Source organism: Microcebus murinus, chromosome 16 (assembly GCF_040939455.1).
Source record: "Microcebus murinus isolate Inina chromosome 16, M.murinus_Inina_mat1.0, whole genome shotgun sequence".
NCBI lineage: Eukaryota > Metazoa > Chordata > Mammalia > Primates > Cheirogaleidae > Microcebus > Microcebus murinus.
In genome coordinates this window covers 34,382,855-34,407,707 of record NC_134119.1, presented here as the reverse complement: position 1 = coordinate 34,407,707, position 24,853 = coordinate 34,382,855, and the positions used below count along the sequence as shown (strand labels likewise).

General features: G+C 38.2%; 1 protein-coding gene across 3 annotated transcripts in view; it reads right to left on the bottom strand.

The window, feature by feature from the left end:
* Nucleotides 1-24,853, bottom strand: part of CTNNBL1 (catenin beta like 1) — a 164,944-nt gene that overhangs the window by 116,556 nt on the left and 23,535 nt on the right. Inside the window, exons 2-5 of one of the 3 annotated variants that reach the window (XM_076011114.1) lie at nt 20,265-20,413; nt 14,596-14,784; nt 10,762-10,868; nt 1,628-1,767 (exon numbers count right to left, since the gene is read on the bottom strand). In XM_076011114.1, coding sequence (XP_075867229.1) covers nt 1,628-1,767; nt 10,762-10,868; nt 14,596-14,733 — 385 coding nt within the window. In that variant the 5' untranslated portion in view covers nt 14,734-14,784; nt 20,265-20,413. The remainder of the gene's footprint in view (nt 1-1,627; nt 1,768-10,761; nt 10,869-14,595; nt 14,785-20,264; nt 20,414-24,853) is intronic. The other 2 variants (XM_012754875.2, XM_012754874.2) reach the window with 2 other exon arrangements.

Genomic DNA, 24,853 nt, shown 5'->3' with positions numbered 1-24,853 from the left:
AGTGCCCTTATAAAAGAAACCCAGTGAGCTCCCTCACTCCTTCTGCCACGTGAGGACACAGTGAGCAAATGGCTGTCTATGATCCAGGAAGCATGACCTCACTAGACACTGAAACTGCTGGCACCTTGATCTCAGACTTTCCAGCCTCCAGAACTGTGAGAAATTAATTTCTGTTGTTTATCAGCCACCCAGTTTATGGTATTTTGTTACAGCATCTCAAGCAGACTAAGGCAATACCCAATATATGCTTACTGACTGATACTTAAGCCTCCAGTACAGCTTATGGCTCCTCAGGGCCTAGCACAGTGCCTGGTACAGAACAAGCACTAAAGCACGTCTACTGAATGAATTTATGGGACCAATACTGAGCTCACCCAGAAATAAGCTAACTGACCAGGGTTCTCATAAAGCCCAGAACCCCACTGTGAGCCCTGGCAAACACAGTCATCAATCTGGGGACTGGCAGATCGATTCTTAATACTGTCTAACATTACATGAAGCATCATAAATGTCTTAAGATTGCCCTTCAAGAAGCCTGCATTAAAATTATTCACTGATTTATTTCTATGAGAATTATCAGGTAGGAAAGAACCTAGTCAGACATGCTCTCAGGAGAGAGATTACCAGAAAGATGAAAATAACATGAAGCAGCAGCAGATTCCCCATGAATATCACTCAAGCAGACTAACTACATTTGTCTCTTACCTTTGGAAATCTGGATTCAAACAGAACAACTAGCGGAAGTGAATTTGGTTTAATGAACATAATACTGTCCACAGGCACATCAAAAACCCTTTGGAATAAAGCTATTGGACATCTGATAGCAAAGACAAAGTATAAAATGGTTTTAGAAGTCATGATTCAGATTCAGTTACAAGTAACATTTACTAAGTGCCTACTATATATCAGAGACTGTGCTTAGCACTTATATGACACATTTGATCCTCTCAATAACCTGAAAGGCAAAAGTTATTAACTCTACTCTTGCAGATAAGAATACCAAGCCACAAAGGGCACCACATTTCACACAAGAAACGAAGCTGAGAGTCAAACCTAGATTGTCTGCTTAGGTCTAATGCTCATTCAACAAATATTAAATGCTATATATTATGCATCCAGCCTTTTTGGGAATTGGGAATATAGCAATAGACAAAATAGATAAACTCCTCTATCCTCATGGACATCCCAATGTGCTTTCTACCACGGTTCACTGCCTCCTCTAGTTTCACTCCACTGGGCCATCTGTTAACAGAAAGATGTCTGGATCAAGAGATTCAAAATTGTCTGGCCTTGCCCCTAATAAAAGGCCTCCAAATCCAAATCCTGAAAATTAATTCTATTGGTATATGAACATACATATCACAATGAATTCTAGTACTAATAAGAATTAGGACAACTAAAGATTGTCCAAATAGGACAATTAAGGATTGCTCAAGATTGTTAACAGATAAAAACCAGATTTTCGAATGAATAAAGAGCACCCTGTGTTTCAAGACGGAAGATAATTAGAATGGAAATAGAACACCAGACGTGACAGCACACATCAACAGAGACAGACAGGAGAGAGAGTAAACAGCATTTCTCCACCATGTCAGCCTTCCTACCAAGGACAGATCTGAAAGGATATCTGTATTATCGTGTCCAAGCAACCCGAGAAGCGACTGCACAGCATTCAGCTCCACCAGAAGGTGGTACAGGTCTGGCATGGTGGCCACCACGTGCATCTCCTGAATGATGTCATTTAGGTCCAGCTCAGATTCCATGAACCTAGAAGGGGAAAATAAGATAGCATCATTGAAAGGAAAGGGGCATTGTCTGCACTAAGAAGCAAATAGCAACACAATCCAGACAAAGAGACAATCTGTCAAAGTGTCTACAACAGACCAACCAAGAAGTACACTCATCCAAACATCATACTGTCACACAATTTCCTTGGGAAATCGATTTCCTCATTACAAAAATCAATCTTGGATTCAGATCTCATTACAGGGTTCCCCTTACTCTTGCAGTCACAAGCTGCCTTTTAGAGGCTCCCAAAGCATTTTGCAGCATTAAATGATCTGCCCACCAGTCCTATAGATTAGCTACCATTACCCTTTGGTGTGGCAATTCACTCTGTTGTCTTCAACATAGTTATGCTAGTAATCCAAAAAGGGTTTCTCCCCCATAATATGCCGAAATAATAAAAAAAAAATGTCCCATAAAAAAAAAAGGGTTTCTCTTACTTCCCACTTGATATCAAGGGCCAATTTTTCCCTTCACCCAAAGGAAGTGAGATTCTGCTGCTATCCAAAATTATCCTCCCCATTCCTGTAACCCCTCCAGTGAGCTGATTAATAGGCAGGTCCAAAAGTAAAGCAGACCTAGTCTCTAGAATCCCATCATCACCACCATACCTTACACAGCAAGATACTTCATCCACACTTGCACATCTGAAGCTTCTGACAAACCTATGCCCAGGCACTAAGGACAGAACCGCTATGCATTCACTTTGCATGCCCTCCCCCAGTGTTTGACATATAAGAAATGCTCATTAAGCCCTGAGTGAACAAGACAGGAAGGTTTGTTCTGAGAAGGAAATGAGCTAATCCATGTAAAGCAATTGAACAATATCAATACCTGACTGAGAGTGTTTGAGAGGAAGCAGTGGTTAAACAGACTCTGGAGCCAGACTACCTAGGTTTGAACTTGGTTTAGCCACCTACTTAGCCTATCTATGCCTCAGTTTCTTCATCCATAAATGGGGACAACAATGTTACCTGTCTCATAGGGCTACTGTAAAGAGTAAATGAATAAAAACATACAAAGCGCTTAGAACAATGTCTAGCATATAAAAAGTACTATATAAGTACTTGTTAATACTACCACTGCTGCTATTGTTATTACTGTATCTATCTTCTCTTCTAGAATGTAAGCTTCATAAAGGCAGAAACTATAGCTTTGTCTCTTATATCCACAGATGTCTACTTAGCTGAAATAAGGGTACCAAGAAAAGAAGCATAAGCAGGGATTCTTAGAGTCGTACAGGACTCATCAACTTCCAGATGCTGAGGTGCTGGGCAAACGCCACCTCTCCAGAAATCTGGATTCTGTAAGAAACAAAGTCTAGAGACTATAATTTTTTAAAACATGCCTATATCTTAGACAACATCCCTTACTATTATTTTTTTCCTCATACTGTTTTTAATTATAACACTTACGTTTTTTCTGATTACAAAATACTACTCTTTGTAGAAAACTGTGAAAAGCCAGTCCTCAAAAGAGTAAACAGATATCATCTATAATCCTATTAACCAGAAATAGCAATTACTCTGGTATGTTTAAGTCATTTTTCTCAACTCATAGACTTCTCCCCCAAAATTCTGTAAGTTGAGTAAAATGAATATAGTATATAGTTCTAAATTCAATTTTTGCTGTTGTTGCTAATATAGACTGAACAATTTCCCCCACCATTAAATATTCCTCTACAACAGGAATAGCCAACATCTGACAAACTGCTGTCAGTCATTCTCCTTCTCCTTCTCCTCCTCCCATGGCAAAATCCCTCATTGACAACAGCACTCTTTCCTGCTGAACCCAGACAAGGCTTCAGAATCCTTCTCCACATGGTGTTCTAAGAAGAGATTACCAATCAATCAGAGAGTAGACATGACAGATTAAGTTTATCTGCAGTTCCTGTTCTAAATCATACATTTTTTAATGTTTTTTTTTATTTTAGCGTATTATGGGGGTACAAGTGTTAAGGTTATGTATATTGCCCATGCCCTCCTCCCCCTGAGTCAGAGCCTCAAGCATGACCATCCCCCAAACATTGCACATCTCACTCATTGTGTTTGTATATACCCATCCCCTCCTCCCCCTCCCACTAAATCATAAATTTTTAATAGCTACATAGTATTCCCTTGTGTAGATATAATTCATTTAATCAATCCCCCTAAGACATTCAGATGGTTTCTAATTTTTTCCCCTATAGCAAATGACAGTTAGATATATGCATTCATAATTACTATGTTAGAATAAATTCCCAGGAAGGAAAACGCCAAGTCAAAGAGTAGGTATGACTTAATGCAGCAATCCCCAATCTTTTTACCTTTTTGGCACCCAGGGACCAGTTTCATAGAAGACAGTTTTTCCACAGGACCAGGGGATGGAGGGGGTGCTCAGGTGATGATACGATTGGAGTGGCTGTAAACACAGATGAAGCTTTGCTTGTTCACCTGCCACTCACCTCCTGCTCCCCCCACCCTTTCCTAAGTTTCATGGAAGACAATTTTTTCCACAGATGGGGGTGGCAGCAGCACAGCTATTCTGCCAGAAAGGTACCAATAGTATATGAAGTGCCTATTTCTCCTTACTCTCTTCACAAACAGTATTATCTATTTAAAAATCTCCTCTATTTCAACATGGAAAATAAGACATTTTTTATTTTGCATTTCTAATACTAAGATGGTTAAAAATTTTTTAATGTTTACTATTTATATTTCTTCTTTGTCCACTTTTATATCAAGGTACTCACCTAATTTGTTGATTTTTAAACACTCTGTGTATTAAGGCAATAAATCTCTATCATGTTATAAAAAATAAATCAGCGAAAGAGTGAACATCATGCCTTTTAACATAAAAGTCTTTATTTCTTATTTTTTAGACAAAGGTTTTTAAAAGTTCAAGTAGTCAAATCTTTACCTTTATGAACTCTATTTTACATGTATCCTGAGCAAAGTCTTATCTATGCTAAGATCAGATATATTTTATGGTGTACTTTCCTGTTTATATATATTTAAATGTTTAAACCATCTGAAATTTATTTTAGCATATGATATAGGGCAAAGATCTAACTTTATTTTCTGTAAATATTTGGCCAACAAGTTCAATACGATAATCTATCCTTTCCCTACAGATTTAAAGAAATGTCATCTATCATACACTAAATTTTAATGTGTGCTTTAATCTGTTTCTGGGCTTTTCACTCTACTTCATTGATTTATCTGCAAATTCCTAAGCCAGGACCACACTTCCACATTGTTATGGCTTTACAGCATGCTCTACATCTGTTATTGCAAAACACCCCCTAGTTATTACTCTTTTTGAATGATTCCTTGCCTATTTTCACCTGTTTATTATTCAAAGTAAATTTAATAATTATTTTTTCAAGATTCTTCCTTAATACCACTTTTTTTAAGGCTCCTTCCTCAGTGCTTACAAATAGACTACTTTTTTAGATCCCTAATTCCCTATCACCTGAAGTGTGGAAACCAATTCAGAATCATGACTTAGAGGGCTGGCAGAGAAGGATTTAGATATCCCATGGGGCATCAGATCTATGTAATCCCTGAACCCAACAGGCTCAGCAAACCTCTAAGGCTTATTTGCCTCACATGGGTACTTTTTCACCTGGAAGAACTGGGAAGGGAGACTGGCCACTAAACGGCAATAGACAAAAGCATGCTGAGTACAAGGATAAGATTTGGGGATCTGGGTGACAATCAGGGAGTAAATGTCAGCCTGGAGAGAAGCCTCAGACATTATCCTGCAGAGCTCTGTCCTTAGGCCTACTTAGATCAACTATTTTATTTTATTATTATTTTTGAACAATAACTTGGGTAAAGATATATCAAAGGTAAACTTAACAAATGTCATATAACACAAAGCTTAAAGACACAGTGTCACAGCAGCTCACAAAATCAATTCAAAAGTTCCTGACAGGCAATAATGATGTGCCAAATCTAACCAGAGGAAAATTACCTGGGATCCACATAGAAAATTGCATTGAACCAAAAAGACAACTACAAATATGTGGAGTTGCAAAGACACAGTTTCATAAGAGCACATGTGTAGAAAGGACTAGATGGTTTTAGTCAACTGTAACTGCAATACAAAACAGAAACATAGGATAGTTCTACCAGGACAGAGACTATTTCGTATTCCTTTCTGGACACACAGTACCCTGCACCTTCCTTGGTCCACCACAGAAACTCGGCATGTGCCTGCAAATTAAGGAGCAAACGAAAGTAGCCGCTACAAATGATATTGCAGCTTTAGACTGCTTAGAAGAAGGCAATACAGAGTTATCATGCTGATTAGATGACCCTAAAACTTTCTGACATCTGTTAGAGGAACCATCCTTTAGGGGGTTATGGAAACTAATTCAAGGAAGCAACCTAGATTTTAAGGAGTCTAGATATCATCTTGTATTAGAATTTGTTGAAACTCTTTCTCATTAGAAATCTTAAGAGTCAGAGCTGCCAGATGATGAAATGGGTTTCTTTGGAAAGTTAGATCCTTATCATTGGGGGTAATTAAATAAAACGTGATATTAAGAAATACCAAGAATTAGATGGTAGAATGGACTATACCTCTCAGTTCCTTCCAACTTTGAGATTCGTCTTCCAAATATATAATCTTAACACAATGTTTTTAAATTTAAAAAGCAAAAATTACAAAATAAGCAGAGAATCACACTATGAGCAGGGAAATATCACAAAAATATATTGAGTTCACTTTTACATGAGCAATAAGGTATAGTGGGAAATGCCTGGACTTAGGAATAAGATTTGACCTAAGTTATACTCCCAACTGCACTATTTACCATGTGACCATGAGAGATGTGTCAACAAGTATTAATATTTATAGGTGCCACTCACCATGCTAGGTACTGAGGATATAAAAGATAAAAAATAATTCCCGTTTCTGGCCTCATGGAGCTCCCAGGCTGGCAAAAGTATAAATAATCTATTATACACAATTAATTGTATATACTGTCCAAAAGAAGTGTCACTGGAACATACAGCATGGGGTCCCAAATTGGTCAAGGAAGAAAGAGAATATTAACCAACTTATCTTTCAACTTTGATCTTCTTATCTCTCTAGCTGAACTATAGTGAGGATTAAAAGAGATAACACACACAAAGTACCTAATAATAGTTGGCACACAGTAGGTGCTCAATGAATCTATGTACCCTCAAATTTGCTACGCTATAATAAAGATAACTGTCTTCTGTTTTTGCTGACAAATTACAGCCTACTCATTTGAAGCACACACTGCTATTTGCAGAGGGCTGTCTGTAGGGATTAAGCATACCTTCAGCAATAGATGACTCTCAGCTAGGGGAAAGGATCAAGTTAGAGGTGATGGGAAAGCAATAGAGCAACATATTAAAACAGTAACCCAGGCTGAGATGGGGTCATCGATTCCATTTCATATGACAGAGAATATTTAACTAGCCTGCCCACGTACATTTGCTTCAGACCAGCAGGATATTCTCCTTCAACCACAAGAGTGAATATTAGCAAGTGACCAGAAAGTTCAAAAATACTGGAAAAGCAACAGAAGCTGATGAGTCCTAAATGCAACCACAAAATCAACAATCAGTGCTAGGGGAATATGATGCTCCTTCTACTCAACTAAATCAGCAGTTCTCAAGGTGTGGTCCTAGGCTCCAGGATGGGGGTAGAGGGTGGTTGGAGATCCCTTTGAGGGTCTATAAGATCAAAACTATTTTATAATAATTCTAAGAATTATTTGCCTTTTTCAATCTCACTCTTCAGATGTGTACAATGGAGTTTTCCAAAGTGCTACAAAACGTGTGATGATATCATTGCCCTGAAGACTAATGGAACATGTATGTGCTTGTGTATTGTATTTTCTAGAATTTTCTTTGAGGCATGTAATAGTTTAAGAGTACAGGGAGATCCTGAGACCAAAAAGGTTGAGAATCACTAAACTAAATAATTTAGTCTCTGCAAAAATGAAAAGAAGAACTATTAAAGGACTTACTAGGGAAATAGCACACTCTTCTCAACGTGATGTTTGGGAGAAAGATCACAGTGCAAAGTGGAGGTTGCATAAGGAGAATTGTCAATTGAATCTGAAATGCAGCCAAATGAAGAGAGGCATTTCTGGGTATGCGATCAAAATGACAACTGCATATGTGGGAAAATAAATTTGAAGGTTTCTGATCTCAACCGGAAAGTTTCATTCAAATATGCTCTAGCAATTTTCATCTTAATTGCCCCTTGCTGGTGTAGGGAATTATGAAAGACATTGCACCAGTAAACATTCAAGAACTCAAGGTTAAAACACAATATAGTTTCCTAACTGCTTCTGAGGTGAAAAAAAGTTCTTTATGCATAATTTCAATTTTCATATGTTCAGATTTTGAAACTAAAATAGTATATGAATTTTGTCGGGACAGAAAACATTGTCGATTTCTTGTAATAAAATAAAATTTTCTTAAAACCAGTTTATGAACTGTAATACAAAGGTACTTAAGATATAGTTGGTGAAGATAGCCTGCAGAAACTCACTGCTCTAAATTGAGAGACGTACGCCTACCAAGTGGGCAAAGGCAATGCTGGTATTCCAAGATGTAAACTGAATTTCTTAAATTTCCAACGTTATCAACCTATAGCATAGCTTTCTCATGATGCATCTTTAGGTTCCAAGCAATGGGGATGTATAAGGATGATATGGACAATATAAGATCTCTCATGTTTACTGTGCACATACAGCATGGCATGTACTATGGTACGCACTACAGAGACAAACAAGACACAGTCTACCTCCTAAAAGGAACAGAGTCTAATACAGAAACAGTTGGTAGAGAAATAATAAAACAAATGACAAAGACCAATCACACTGTGGGCAAGACCATAGAAAACGAGATGCTTCTGGAAGGAGAAAAAAGGATATAGTGGGAAAATTGGCAGTAGCTATTAAAGTATTAAAATGTACATTCCCATCAAGCTGGGAATTCAGCATTTAGGTATCTATCCCATAGAAATACATGTATGCAAAGACACATGTACAAGTAGGTTCACTGGAACATTGTTCACAAAAGCCAATATTTAAAGTAACAAAATGCCCACCAATAGAAAAATAATTAAATAAATCATGGTAGTTCCAAACGAAGAAATGCTATGCACCATGTTAAAAAAAAAGGGGGGGTAGATATGCACACACTAACCTGGAAAGATCTCCTGTTATGTAACCCCAAAAAACCAAAGTGCAGAATAGATACAGCACAACTTATATAGAAAAAATATATATTTGCATAATTAAATGCTCACAGAGTTATCTCTAGGTAGATGAATGGAAAGGTGGTCAACGCAATGAAGGAGAACTTTCATTTTCTACTCATGTACCGCTGGTACTTTTTATAATGACAATCTCTCATGTACGACTTGTGTAATTTGACACACACAAACAAACACACAATACAATGTAATAAGTGCTACTATATGGTGGAGGTCAGTATAAAACCTGACAGGATTCTGGTGTTGGGCAAGCTGAGCTCCAACCTAGCTACTCCTACCATCAAAGAGGGTGGTCACCCTAAGTCCAGTTGCCAGGTCCTCCCCACTCCACTTCCTCATCCACAGTACAAAGAGAACACAGTGGACCGCACTGGGCCTCACTAGGTTGCGTGAAGACTCTGTACCCTCTGTCACCTCTGTGTCTTTGTTCATGCTCCTCATATTGCCCAGATCAAATACTACCTTTTCTGTGAAGCCCTGAATACCTTCCAACTTGATATTTACTGTTTCTTCTTCTATGCTCCCACAGCACTCTGCTTATATCTCTCTTAAAGTGTGTATTTCCTTTTACCGTGCTTGCATTTATAGTCAGTCTCCCTAGTAACCTATTATATAAACTTGAGTGCAGAGATTGTACTACTCAATTCTTAATTGCCTAGGGGCCTTGGGCACATTAAGATTCATTAAAAGAATATGTCCTGGGAGGGAGAAAGACAGGGAGGGAAAGAGATTTAGAACATTAAAATCTGTATACATATGAAAATCCCTTTCGTTAGGATTCAAGACTGACAGAAAGATACCAGATTTCTCATCATACCACTTCACAGTGCACTGCGGTGCCAGTAACCATTTCGTGACCACCTACTATGTGCCAGGTACTGAGCTAAACACTTGCCATTATTCTCATTTAAACTCCATAACAACCCTGTAAGGGAGGTATTATTTCCTTATACAGATGAGATACCTATGGCTAAGAACAGGGAAATGACTTATTCAAGGTCATGTGAAAGTCACACCCATATTTGTCTGACCCCAAAGCTTTTGACATTATCTCAGCAGTAAAGCCATTACTAACGGCAGCCATGGTCAGTTTTCTTTGGGCATTGAGAAGAATAATGCAAGAAAGAGTTAACACAGCAGGCTTGGTCTTTAGAAGGGCCTGCCTACAAGGCTGGCCCTAGGCTGGCAGCTGGGAACTTGGCTTTCAAAATGTTCCCTAAGTAAGAAGGTTGCTTTGCCAGCCTGAGGCATGAACAGCAACTTTTTTTCTGGGAGTTCAGAATTCTGGTAGCTGTTACTGGCAAAGAATGCATACATGACCAGTCCCCAATAAAAACCCTGGACTCAGAGTCTCAAATGGAATTCCCTGGCCAAAAACACTGCATATATGTTGATGCATTTCACTACTAGAAAAAAAGAGCATGTATGTCTGACCCCTCGCAGTGGGAAGGAGAAAACATAGGAGGCCTATACATGAATTTATCCTGATACAGCTTGACGTCTTTTTCCCTTGCTGACCCTGTTGTGTATCCTTCCACTGTAGTAAATCATACCCATTAGTACCACTGACTCTGAGTCCTATGAGTCCTTCTAGTGATTTCCAGAACATGAGGGTCATCCTGAGACTCCTGACCCAAATCACAAAAGCCAAAGCAAACAAAAAAACAAAACAAAATTAGCAAACAAAAACCACAGAGAACAAAGGATATCAGCAAAACAGAGCCTTACTTCTCTGGATTGTCTGGAAACTTAATCCGCAACTCTTGGTTTTTATACGATCTCTTTTCAAATGTGAGGATCATTTTCTTCACTGAGCTTTCATCCAATGGCTCCTCCTGGTACAAAGGGACAAATGTAACAACTTCAGTCCACAGGGATTTCACATTCACTGTCACTACTCCTTTCCTGTGGCTCTCACACTCCACCTCACTTTGCCATTGACCTTTCTGGGTTAAATGTATACATTTTATCTTCCCCACTACAATCAATGAGGGTTAACAGTCCATATCACATGCTTCTGTGTATCACTCTGGGTGTCTCACATCATGCCCAATATCTATAATACAGGAAATTCAGTTTAAAGCATTAAAGACTTACTCAACAAATATTTCTTGAGCACACTATATGGCACAAAGGTGGCAACAATATTAGATAATATTATTTAATATATATATTTTATCCTTCTTTTCTATTGTACAAGTAAGACTCGGAGGTTTAAAAAAGAACATTTAAGATGAAATCCTGAGTCAGTAACAGTGGGCCTTAATCTTTTCCCTATACCAGGGGTTGGCAAACTGCAGTCCACAGGCCAAATCCAACCCACTGCCTATTTTTTATTTTTGCAAAGCCCATAAACTAAGAATGATTGCTAATTAGCTATAGTCACTGCTTTGCATTTCTTACACATTACTTTGCCTGGTTCTCAGAATTTAGTAATCTTGCCCAGAGGAAGCATAAAAAAACTAGTAGACTATAGAGAATTTTCTTACTTCATATACTAGAATAATACTTACAAAGGTAAATAAAATGAATATTTGAAAATTGAATCATTTTTCTCCAAAAAATCTATACTAAAAATTCAGAATTGTTTTATCTTCTGTTTACTTTCCAGTTTAAATTAATGTGCTGCAATGCACCGTGCCTCTCTAACACGCTCCCAACTCCCAGCTTCATTGCTTTGTAGTCATTGACCATAACTCACACCTAAAAGCAATAAAGAAACTGCTATTAAGAGAACTTCAAATAGACCCATTTGGAAAGCACTGAATCATCCCATAATTTTGTAAGTACTCAAAAATGTTAGCTATTATTTTATTATTAAATTTCTATTTCCCTATACTGGCTTTTAAGTGGGAGATACTTATAAATTCATTTTGAGTATGAGACATTTCTTAGATTATATCAGTGACTCCTGGATCCTGAGGGGCTCTATTCGACCTCTACCTCCTTTCCCAGCGTCTAGAGCTTACAGAGACATGGCAACTGAAGCCAGTGTCCTAACTCAGTCAGGACTCAGAGCCTAGTTTCACTACTTACCAGCCATGTGGCAAATGCTATTTTGCTGAATATACTCTAGACCCTCACCAAGTCCAGCTGATTCTACCTTACAAGTCTTTCCTGAACTCATCTATTTTGCACTTAGAATAAAATCCCAAATCCTTCACATGACCTATATAAGGAAGGTCTGGCAAGATCTGGCCCAGATAATCTCTCCAACCCCAAACCAGAACAAACATCCCTGCTGCTGGCCCATGTCTACTTGTTCATTGCTGATTCTCCAGTGCCTGGCATACAGCAGCTACTCAGTGGAGATCTGCTGGAAGAAGAAAGGAAGGGAGGGTGGAAGGAAAAGAGGGATGAATGAAAATGTTACCTGTATCTTTCAAGGTCATAGAGAGACCTAAAGAAATGATGTACACAAAACTGCTTTGTAAACTATATTAATGCAAGCTGTTATTGTTCTTATTAGCAGTTGACACAATGTACCCAACATACCTCTAGAATTTAACTAAAATAATCAAAATTTCTAGGAAAGGGTTAAATCACTTTCAAGCAACTTCAACATCCACTGCTTTTCTTTCCCTTAGCTAACATCTTGCCCACCCGGTAGAAAAATCATATGAGTGGTAATAAAGTTCTCATAGGATTTCCAAAGTTCTGGCCTCTCCAAGGTTTGGCCTTCCCTCCTTTAATTTCTCTCCAACACAGGGGGAAAACTGAATTATCAGTCTTAGTCATCGGCCACAGCAGTATCTCCAATAGCTCAACGTCAGAAACCAGAGGGAGATTTCAGAAAGATGAATGCTGGTGATGTAGCACAAAAAGGACAATAATATTTTACAAGTTCACGTGACTTTACAGGGGCAAACATCACTTGTTTTTCATCAAATGGGACTTCAGTGGCAGTGAGAATATAACTCCTGGACTTGCAGCATTCCATGTGTCATTTTTACAAAGTGATCTCTTTTTCCCTGTCCCTTAACAGAAGGGCTGGTCCCACATTACATTTCTGTCTCCCAGGCTAGAAACCACTTACCCATGACAGCTACTATCCTAATCCTCCAGTACCAGCCTTGCCCTACATGGGAATTATACCTGCCAATTAACTGCTGCTGCAGGGCTAACAGATTGAGCAGAGGCTGCTGTAGAGAGAAGGAGGGAGAATGTGCTATACACGCTGTTTGTCTAACCCCTGGCAAGGCTGCTCCTGCTCTCAGAGAGAAAATTCAGAAATTCAAGACTGACTACCATCACAGATTTCCAAAGTGTCATCCTCTTTTAGGGGAAGACCCCCAAATTGGCACTGGTGCAAATCCTACTGAAGAGAGAGCTATTGTCATAACACACAGTAAAGACCTTTTTGGAATATGAATCAATTTTTCATTCTTCCCAGATTCACATTCCAGCCTCATTTTTTAAAATACAAACTTAGCATCATGTCTTTGAGGGCACTGAAAAACAGCTGGCTCTTAAGAATCTATTTCCATAATTCATCATATTGAACAAAATGCCACAGTGAAATAACATGCAAGATAACACGTAAAGATTTAAAGAGACACAAAGGTAAGGTCATTTTGTTTTTAATCACTGATATAATACCTCTACTCTTCTCAGCTTCATTCATTCATTTAATAAATATTTATTAAGGGCCTACCAAGAGCAGGTATTGCTCTGAGTGCCAGAGATATAGCCGTGAACAAAATAGAGCCAGTCCCTGTTTTCATGAGAGGTTGGGAGAAGGACACCAATGAGTAAAATAAACAAGAATTTCAAATCATGATACGTGCTGTGCAGACAATATACAGAATAAAGTGATAAGAAAATGAGAGAATGGCTTGCAGTATTACCTAAGAGATAGGAAAGACTTCGTAGAGGAGGGAATATCTGCACCAAGACCTGAATGAGAAGAAACCAGCCGTGCAAAGCATTCAGGAAGAAGAGCATTCCCAAAGAGGGTATAGAGGTCAAAAGGTCCAGAGGTCCAGGGTGCAAAAGCCCTAAGGCATCTTGAGGAACAGAAAACAGAAAGGCCCCAAGGCATCTCCTTCCCTAAACTGTACTTTTTCGGTCACATCTAAATATCCCCTTGAATTTCTCCACCTTTGTTGCTTTGCTAAGGTTATTTCTTCTGTCCCAGAAGCCCTTCCATTTGTTTGATAAAATTTGACTCTTTCAAAAGCTATTAACTATATTAAAAAATGCAAGTGCCTTCTATGTGTCCTTGGCATGATCTAGGAAGCCTTCCCTAATCCTAGACACACAACATCAATAGTCCCTTCCTCTCTGTTCCCACAGCTCAGTGCCTGGGCCTTGATTATAGCACATAATGCAGAATAATTTAAAAACTCTACCTGTGATATCCTTTACACTTCGCAAAATGCTTTTCCAGCTCCATTATCCCACTTAACCTTTACATCAACACTGTGAAATAAGAATGCTTAACCCTGTTTTAGAGATGGAGATGGTATGCTCAGAGAAGCTAAGTCTTTGGCCCAAAATGATACTCTATAGATACTATGTCAGGGCCAGACACCTCAGCTGCCACCAGCTCGGCCACATTACCTCTTCCTCTTCCTCCTCTCCCTCTCTGTCAATAATCTGAAGCAGCCTTTTCTTGTCGTCATCTGCTTCTTCCACCACACTCATTTCCTCTTCCCGGTAGCGGCCACGTTCTCGAGTACCAGCTTGCTTCCGACGCATTTTCAGCTCTTCCTCTTCATCATCCCGGGGACGTTTTGTGCCCCTGTTGGGCTGAGAAAGAGGGAAAAAAGCACAGGATTTTAGAGCTGGAAAAGATGTAGAAAGGCATAGAAAGCAAATATTCTAAAAGCATTCAAGAATTCCCTGACTGAAAAGCACCACAGCATATAATTTCTCCCACAACACAGAGTAAGTAAAGCTCTACACGGTCATTTTTCAGACTCTTAATGATTCTGTAAATACACCGTGAAAATCAGAGGCTTTTTTTAAACAGAATTTTTTTAATATGCAGTTTTACCACTTCACAAAATCTGTCTATACAGAAATATTAAGGAACAAAGGCCACCTCGAGATGGGGACACTGGGTCTCACTTATTAGGAAAGACAACCCTTAACACCAACCCCTTAGTACATGGTTTCAATTCAAGTGTAAGAGAGATCACAAAGCTTTTTATACAGTCACTCACGAGCGGTCCAAACAGAGAATATTACATAGCTAACTTCCTAGAGTCAACTCTATTTTACAGAAGAGCTGAATAAGGCCCAGAGGCTGGGCAAAGAACCTAAATAGACACCTCTTAAAAGAAGATACACTAATGACCAAAATATATGAAAAATTGCTCATCAGCACTAATCATCAGGAAAATGCAAATGAAAACCACAATGAAATACCATGTCACACCTCTTAGAATGGCTATTATCAAAAAGATGAACAATAACAAGTGTTGGTGAGGGTGTGGAAAAAAGGAAACGCTGTGTACTACTGGTAGGACTACAAATTAATATAGCCGTCATGGAAAATAGTATGGAAGTGCCTCAAAAAATTAAAAACTAGAATTACCATATGATCCAGCAATCTCACTTGTGGGTATACATCCAAAGGAATTGAAATCAGTACGCTGAAGACAAACCTCCCCTCCCATGTTCACTGCAGCATTATTCACAATAGCTAAGATATGGAAGCAACCTAGGTGCCCAACATTAGATGAATGGATAAAGCAAATGTGGTACATATACACAGTAATATACTATTCAGCCTTAAAAGGGGGGGAATCCTGTCACTTGCTACAACATGGATAACCTGGAGGACATCAAGCTAAGTGAAATAAGCCAGGCACAAAAAGGCAAATACCACATGATCTCATTTACATGTAGAATCTAAAAAACTTAAACACATAGTAGAGGGTAGAATGATGGTTACCAGAGACTAGGGGAAGGGAATACATGAGGAAAGGGGAGATGTTAATCAAAGGGTATAAAGTTTCAGTTAAATAGGAAAAATAAGTTTTAGTGATCCCTTGTACCATATGCTGGCTACAAAAAATTAATAATGCACTGTATATTTCAAAATTGCTAAAAGAATAGACTGTAAATGTTCTCATCACAAAAAAAATAAAGTATGTAAGGATATGCATATGTAAGGTGAATTTGTTAATTAGTCTGATTTAATCATCCCACACTGTAAACATATATTAAAACATTACATTATACCCCATAACTATATACAACTATTATTTGTAAGTTAAAAATAAAAGTTCAAAATTGTTTTTAAAAAGGCCCAGAGGCCAAGTATTATCCAAGGTCACAAAATAATTACCACCACTCAAAATATTATAGAATTGGTACTTCCTGACTCCTAGTCCAAGGCTCTTTCCATCATACTCTGTTAGGACCTCATTTTGCCTTTTTTTTTTAATTAATTATTTTTTTTAAGAGAGGGGGTCTCACTATGTTGCCCAGGCTGGACTCAAACCCTTGGGCTTAAGCAATCCTCCCACCGCAGCCTCTTAAGCTGCTGTGACTACAGGCATGTGCCATGGCACCCTTTTGCCTCATTTGCACTCATTTTGCCTTTTACGATGCAAACCATGAAGGAGTTCTTACTGTTGATTTCTATTAAATTAGAATAAAACAGGGCAGTACTGATGTGGGCTTCAGAGGTGAGGAGAAACAGCACTGTACCAAACATCAAACGGCCTAATGTCTCCATTCAGCTCAACTTACCACTGGTTTATGTAATTCTGGGCCCTTCATCTGCCTCGCTAAACCTTAGTTTCATTATCTGCAAATGAAAATTATAATTCTTTTTCCTGTGAACTTCAAAAGGTTGCTTTTAAAGTGAGAGAACTCTAAACTATAACAGTAATAAACAACTACATAAAATAATCACTATGAGGTAATACACATGACTCTGTCTTCCCCAACAAAACATTTGTATTAGGTTCTTCAATAAGCTTTTCTTTGTCTGACAATAACTGCACCCACCAATAGTGTGCTAGGTGTGATGTGGTATGTTACTACTAAACAGAAGAAAATGCCACATTTACTGCCAGACTGCTAAGTTGTTTGGTAATAACAAATAAATTTCTATTATACATATTACACACCTCACCTTTTGACTTTTACTGAACTGCATGCACTACACCAGTGGTGAAAAAGTCATTCCCCTCTACAATCACCTTTCCTGCTCATTCCACATACCAGGTGCTTCAGTAAGTCTGAGCATATGACACTGCTCAGAAAACTCACATTAGACAATTTAGTTTGTGGGATATCATCTGTTATTTTTCACTTTCTTCCTAGTCTCCCTAGGATAGATTATAATTTCATATGAACACACCCTATTTCCATAAGGACAAAAATTACTATAATTACTGTTCTACAAAAGAAAGGGAAGAAAAAGAAGGAAGAAAAGGAAGGAAGGAAGGAAGGAAGGAAGGAAGGAAGGAAGGAAGGAAGGAAGGAAGGAAGGGAGGGAGGGAGGGAGGGAGGGAGGGAGGGAGGGAGGGAGGGAGGGAGGGAGGGAGGGAGGGAGGGAGGGAGGGAGGGAGGGAGATGGAGGGAGGGAGGGAGGGAGATGGAGGGAGGGAGGGAGATGGAGGGAGGGAGGGAGGGAGGGAGGGAGGGAGGGAGGGAGGGAGGGAAAGGGAGGGAGGGAAAAGAAAATCAAAATGCCAGTAACCACAGACTACAAGAAAAAGGAGGTGGTGGCTTCCATGTGAGAAGAAGGGAAGGGAGTTCCCTCCTAAAGGAGAGGAGGCTTTGAGCCTGAAATCTGTAGCTCCCCAGCAGGTATAGAACTTCAGCCCCCTGGGAACACTAATTCTTTCAAGCTCATAAAACAAGCCCTGCTGTGATTCTGATTAGCGTGAGCCTATTGGAGCAGCCAAGTCAAGGCATGAGCTCCACAGCTCTCAACGGAAAGGAGATTTCTGGATTGTTTATCTCTGAGAGTAGACAGAAAAGGCAGTGGACCACAATTAAAAGGAGAACGCTAAATACTGCCACAGTTAAGAAATGCAAAATAGAGGTCCTTGCCTGCGAGAGTGGCCACTGCGTTGGTGCTCTGGGGCTTGGACCCTGGCTAGCCAGAAAATAAACCTCCTCTTGTGTGATTGCAAAAAAAAAAAAATAAAAAGAAATGCAAAATAGAAATAACTCTGGCAATGTCTCTTTTGAGCACATCTTCCAATCTGCTTCTTTAAAACAAACATTTCAGAAGTCAGGAGAGGAATTTAATTTTTACCTTTAATAATTTCCACTGACAACAGCACTTTCCTTCTGCAGAATTTTAATTTTCACCACATCTCTGGGGAGAAGTAGGTAATAGTTCTATTTTATAAGTAGGAAGACAGGATGCTGGAGATCTTTCAATAAACTCTCACAAAGACAACCTGGTCCCTTCTAAAAGTTGAACATGCTCTCTGGAAAGCTTGTTAATCTACCATGATTCTAGGACCCTAACTGAGACAGACCTGAGGAACTTTCAAGCAAGAACATATACCCACATAAGTCATACAAGACCTTGTTTAAGTTAAACAGTATTTGTTAAATCATTAATTCAACAAATAATTTATTAAAGAATTCTAAGGCTTGAAGCATCCTCAAGTAATCAGCTGGTCCAACAGCAGTCTCAGGCTTCCACTAAGGTCATGTCTCAATGAAAACACAGGATGGATAACTAGGGCCAGCCAGTGTGAATCCTTTAAACAAGAACAGCTCTTTAATAACTTTTATGAATAGTCTAAGTATACTATCCCTAAGAGAGCAAACTTCAGGTTCACCAACTGTTTCTCCAACCTTCTTCCCCTTCACACACAGTATTTCAGCTTTAGCTCCTCTTCTGACAGCTCTGTGGCAGAGCAGAGCAGAACCCACTAAAGGCACTCTGATACGGCTCCTTTACCAACACGACAGCTCCCATCTTCCTCTCCAAGAGATGGGAAAGCTGTGCAAAGGCCCAGAATATTTTATTTCTGCATTTTCCCCACCCAAGGCACAATTTTTAAAAACTTCTCTTCTTTACTTCTCTTCTTAACCCTCTATGGTATCTCTTTAAAACACTAACACTACACATAGAGAGGTTTCCACCCATTCCTGAGATATGACCACTCTGAATAATAAAGGCTAAGATTCATTTCTTCAACATTTATTAAGTGCCAACTCTGTGCTGAGGACTGGGCACATGAGTATGAACAGGACAAACACTGCCTTGCTACCATAGCTTAACAATCTAGGACAGTATCAAATTGAAATGTAATGCAAGCCACAGAGTAGTCACATTTTTAAAAAGTAAAAACAGTTAAATTAATTTTAATAATATATTTATTTAATCCAATACATCCAAAATATCACTTTAACATGTAATCAAATATTTAAAAATTACTAATTTGATATTTTACATTCTTGTTTTTGATACCGGGTCTTAGGCATCTGATATGTATAACACTTCACACTTACGGTATGTCTCAATACAGACTGGCCCCATTTCATGTGCTCAGCAGCCACAGTATGGAACTGCACAGGTCTAGGGCATTTCCATCTGAGGGATTCCTGTTCCCAGATAAAGCCAAAATGGAACTGTCTTTCCAGCAACATTGAATGAAATATGGACTCTTATAAAGCTGAAGTCCTGACTGTCCACTCTAAAAATTATGACACTAACTCAACAACCTGACACACAAATAAACTTCTTGATTATATTTAACCCAATATTCACCACTGAGAGAGCCATTGCTTATATAAAACAAAAGAAGAATTGTAAGCAGGGAAGAAGCTCAGAGCTGTCAAACTGATTTCACGACAGAGGAGCCCAAGGGCTTTTGATCCAGAAAGAGAATATAACACTCTCAGCCTGTCAGAGAGGTCAGCAGCTCAGGCCAAGCTCTCCCTGTGTCTTACACAACCAATCCCAAGAGGCTTAAGCCATGCTTACCAGTCACCTTTGGAGATTAATTTGTTTTGGTATCTGAAGGTATTTGGAATCCCTCAAGATGAAGGAATGACAAAAGCAACTGTGCTTAATAAAGTCATTTCTCTGCTTCTGCTGCCCACAGAACTAGAGGAAAAAATGATTAACTCTTAACTTCTGATGTACCAGAACATCTGCCTTTAAGGGTTTTTACAATCTTCTACGTTCCCTGCTCTACTCCCAATAGGTGATGAGAGGTATAAAAGCTCACCAAGCATTTGCCACCATGCAAGCACACAGCTGGTAGCCTTTCTAGGATACATAAAGGAGTCCTACTTACCCAAAGCTTATAGTAGGCTTCAAGATAATATATATGGTGCCTTTACTTGCCAATAATCTTGAAGTCTATTGCATATGGGGCTGTGTGTATATGAGTGTGTGTCTCCATCCATCCCCCTGGAAATTGAAATGAAGACGTCTTCATGAAAGCTTTGAAAGAGTTAAAAAATTAAGTAAGCAATCTGCCTAGGATACTCCCTGTGTACCCAGACAATATCCAACCTAAGCTTTAGGTTTCATTTTTCCCTCTATTTTTTTTTAATTAAAAAGCAGTGAGAAGCTGTAGCTATAATGAGGGGCTGTGGGAACATGCAGTTATATTGGGCTCAAAGTAATGTACCATAGGAAGAGGCTACATCACCAGAACGAATCCTAAATTAAAACTCCACTATGAAACCAACTCCATTTCCTCTGAGCATGCAATCTATATTATTGCATTTATGGTCTGTCTCGACCTCAATTAGACTCAGGGGCTGGGGGAGAAAAGGAACTTCTATAATAAGCAATAATGGTATCATTATGATAAATTATGAAAACACTCAGTACAATTATTAATGTGAAGAGCACATTTGTATCAGAATATAACAATGTAATATTAACAATGTAAATGTCTGTGTTTCTAAATATAGCTGAATATTCCAAGTTTCCTGGCTAAGGGGATAATTCATAAAAGACACTTTCACATTAATAGATGAAAAAAGATATCCAATTCTATTACGGAAATGAAAAAAGTAAAAGGAAACCTCTACAACCTTGTAATAAACCAGAATTCTTCACCTAGCACTAAGGGGCTCAGCTAACTTCAGAAAAGGGTCTTCCAAGTAAGGCATGAAGTGCTGTTTCCTAAATATCAAACAATAGGAAAGACTCAGAAATTTGAGCTGGAAGAAAGAAATAATTTAGTTTATTTCTCTCTTTATAGAATAGGGAAATCTGAGCTCAATGAGTTTAAGCAACTTGTCTGTAATGAACAAAAATATAAGGCTTTTAATTCCCAGTCAAGTGTTTTTCCTTTTTCTCCATACTAATTCAAGATTGGTTGGAAAGAAAGAGGATACTGAAGACATAACCTGTAAATAAATAAACAGAGCTATTAAAATATATGAATACAGACTAGTCCCTATGTTAGACAGGAGAGTTATAACTAGAAGCCCTCAACAGGAAAAGGCTCCTAACCTGCTTGAATGTGACATCCTGTACAGACAATGAGTTCTGAATACAGATTTTCCACCTTTGGATCAAATCCTGGCCCCTCTATTCAGCATCCCTGAAAAGTAGCTTACTCTCTCTTGGCTTGAGATTTCTCAGTTTAAAAACTGGGAACAATAACCATTGTCATACAGTTATTTGTATATATATGTATGCATGCACAAAAAGGCTTAGGTTTCTGAAGTATAAAGCACAGTTTGGCCCATAGAAAACAACACATGGAGCTCCAAGAGACATACTTGATTAAAAATCAAGGAGGCTCAAGGTTGGAACGGGCTTTGATCTTTAATAGTTAGCTTTTAGGCCAGGCACGGTGGCTCATGCCTGTAATCCTAGCAGTTTGGGAGATCAAGTCAGGAGGACTGCTTGAGGCCAGGAGTTGAGACCTGCCTGGGCAACATAACAAGACTCCATCTCTACAAAAAAATTAAAAATTAGCCGCGCATGGTCGTATATGCCTACATTTCCAGCTACTCGGGAGGCTAGGCAAGAGGACCACTTGAGCCCAGGAGTTCAGGGCTGCAGTGAGCTACGATCATGCTACTATACTCCAGCTTGGGCAACAAAGCAAGATCCTGTCTCAAAAAAATCTTTAAAAAAAAAAAAACAGTTGGATTATAAAATGTGGTAGATCTCTTTTTAATATCAAGATATTTGACAGCACCATCTCCCCCCACTGCCAGTTAGTTGTACTCTTTAGTACACGTGATTGAGGAAAGACACAATGACAACAAACAAATAAATTACTATTTATTTTCAGTAATACTTTTCACTGAATTTGTGTTTTTAATGTCCAAGTGTACAAAAACAGAGGGAGAGAGATAATGTATTCATTCTTCAGAAATAATTCCAAGGCACTAGAGACAGTCCAGACTCTGGGTACCCTTGTTCTAACAAAATCATCTACTTGAGGTTTAAATCTTCTTTAAAATATCTCTGGCCAGGCATATATTAGGGCTTTCGTAACACCAACAGTGACCAGATACTCACCTCCTCCCTAAACTGCGCCCCCTCTACCTTTGGATCACTCAGTTAAAGAGTTTATTAAATAGAGAAGAAACCTGTAAACTTACAATTTCCTAATCTTTCTCCTTAAAGAGATATAAAATAGGTCTAGTCTTGCTCTCATACTTAAAAAAAAATTATATTATTTCAAGACAGCAATCCTATTTATTTCTTCCTTTCCTATCTGTCACTTTTTCTTTTTCAGTATAAACACTTTCAATGGGAAAGTGGGGTGAAGGGTGTGTAATACAGGGCAGAAAGGAAAGTATACATATAATTAAATTCCTTCCTACCATTATTTTGGGATTTCATAATTTTAAAGCTTTCTAATACCTTTTGAGATAATTAGACATATGGAATGTCACAAATCCAAGCTTGCGAATGGACTGATCTAACCAATTTGAAATGCTCTGAAATCATCTGCTGTTAACCTCTTCTGATTACTTTCTCTCAGAATAAAAGGGAGTTTTCAAACATTCATTTTTACCAGATGGTAGTGAGTGGCCTGACCCAGAAGTTACAGATGAGCTGCAGTAATGAGTTTTCCCTTGCCTTTACTGGCTGCACATTCACTGGTGACATTTTACAACTAGGACTTCTGGCTCAATCAATATTTGCAGGCATGAAACCTGCCAAAGTTAACATCAGGGCTCCCCTGCAAATTTGCTTAAGGCACCACAACTGAAAAAGCTCACAATCTCTAATGCTGCAACTACCATCAGCCAAACTTCATAATTAGAGATCAAAGTAATCAGAGACAGGAAGTGCTACCTGCCTCAAAGGACTGTTGTGATAACTAAACAAAACACCTTACAAAGGGGCCCTATGTAAACTATAAAAAACTATACTAATGTAAGGGATTATCATCATCATATATGTCAGAGATATCTGAGTAAAAATTCCAGATATTCACATATAACTTTACATTATGCCTTTGCGAATTTGCAAGACTTAAAGCTTAAAAAAAAAAAAAAAAAATCAATGAATCATGACAATCTACTATCTTTTTTCCTGGAGGACAAAAGAGGTACCAAGAACTCAAAATCCCAAAGCAAAATCATTGCAAAATATAAAACAGGACTGCTATTTATTCCCAATAAAAAAATTATAAGCACTGAGACTACAGTATTTACTGAAGAATGTTTTTTATCAACGTCCACAATGAGGAGGAAAAATGTCAATGCATCAAAGAATCAAAATTACCAACAGTCTCACTTATGATCTGTAATCTGATTGGCTGACAAGATGGATGTGACTTATGATTTAAATCACTAGTCACTCTACTTAATCAATTTTTCCTACCAAAAAAAAATTCTTATTCCTTGTTAATTCTGAAGATATATTCATCTCATCTTCAAAGGGTGTATAGATGTCTTTTTTAGAAGTACAAACTATAATGTCCATAATTTACTTTGACATCTTCTGATTGATTCTGCGGCTCCATCAGAAAGCTAAATGTTGATTCAGTTTCTTTATTTATCAAAACTAACATAGGCGGATACTTGTAAAATTACTGGAAGGTAAAGTATCTCCATTTTAGCACACTTATTATAAATATGTTCTGTCAGCTACACCAGAACCATCATCATTCATTCATTCATTAAGGAAGTATTTACTGAGCTAATAGAACCTAAATATCACTCTATTAGGTACTGGAGGGAATATTAGATATCAATTCAACAACAACAGAATACCACTGATCTAAAAGAAATAACACGGTACAATGTAAAGAATCTGGGTTCTAGTGAATCACTTAACAGTCATGTGACCTTAGATAAGTCATCTGACTTACCAGTGCTGCATTTACAAAAATGCTCTGCCCTTGCTCTGCTACCTCACAGGACTGCCTTTAGTTAAGATAAGGAAATAGGAAGATTAAATAAGATAAAGACATAGGACTTTGAAAAGAAAGCCTAGAATTCAATTTCTCTTAATGACTGCAAACTGCAAAGTCCTGTATATACAACAGACTTTAAAAATTACTTAAAACCAACTTTTGACAAAGAATATAAGCATATGATCTCACACACACACAAAATACTGAGTAGCCCATAAGCATATAAAAAGTGGCCAAACCTCATTATAAATCAAGAAAATGCACATTAAAACTATGAGATAACATAAGATTAACAAAAGTAAAAAATAAAAATAAGGCAATACCAAGTGTTGGTGAAGATGTGGAGAAACAGGAACTGTTAAAACTTGCTTATAGGAGTATAAATGAGAACAAAGCTAATTAGTGATGCCTAATAATAGTGAAGATGCATATATTCTATGATTATCCCAGAAGTTCATATATATATACATATATATACATATATGTATATATATATAAGAAATTCTCACACATATACACAATGAGATATTTGAAGAATG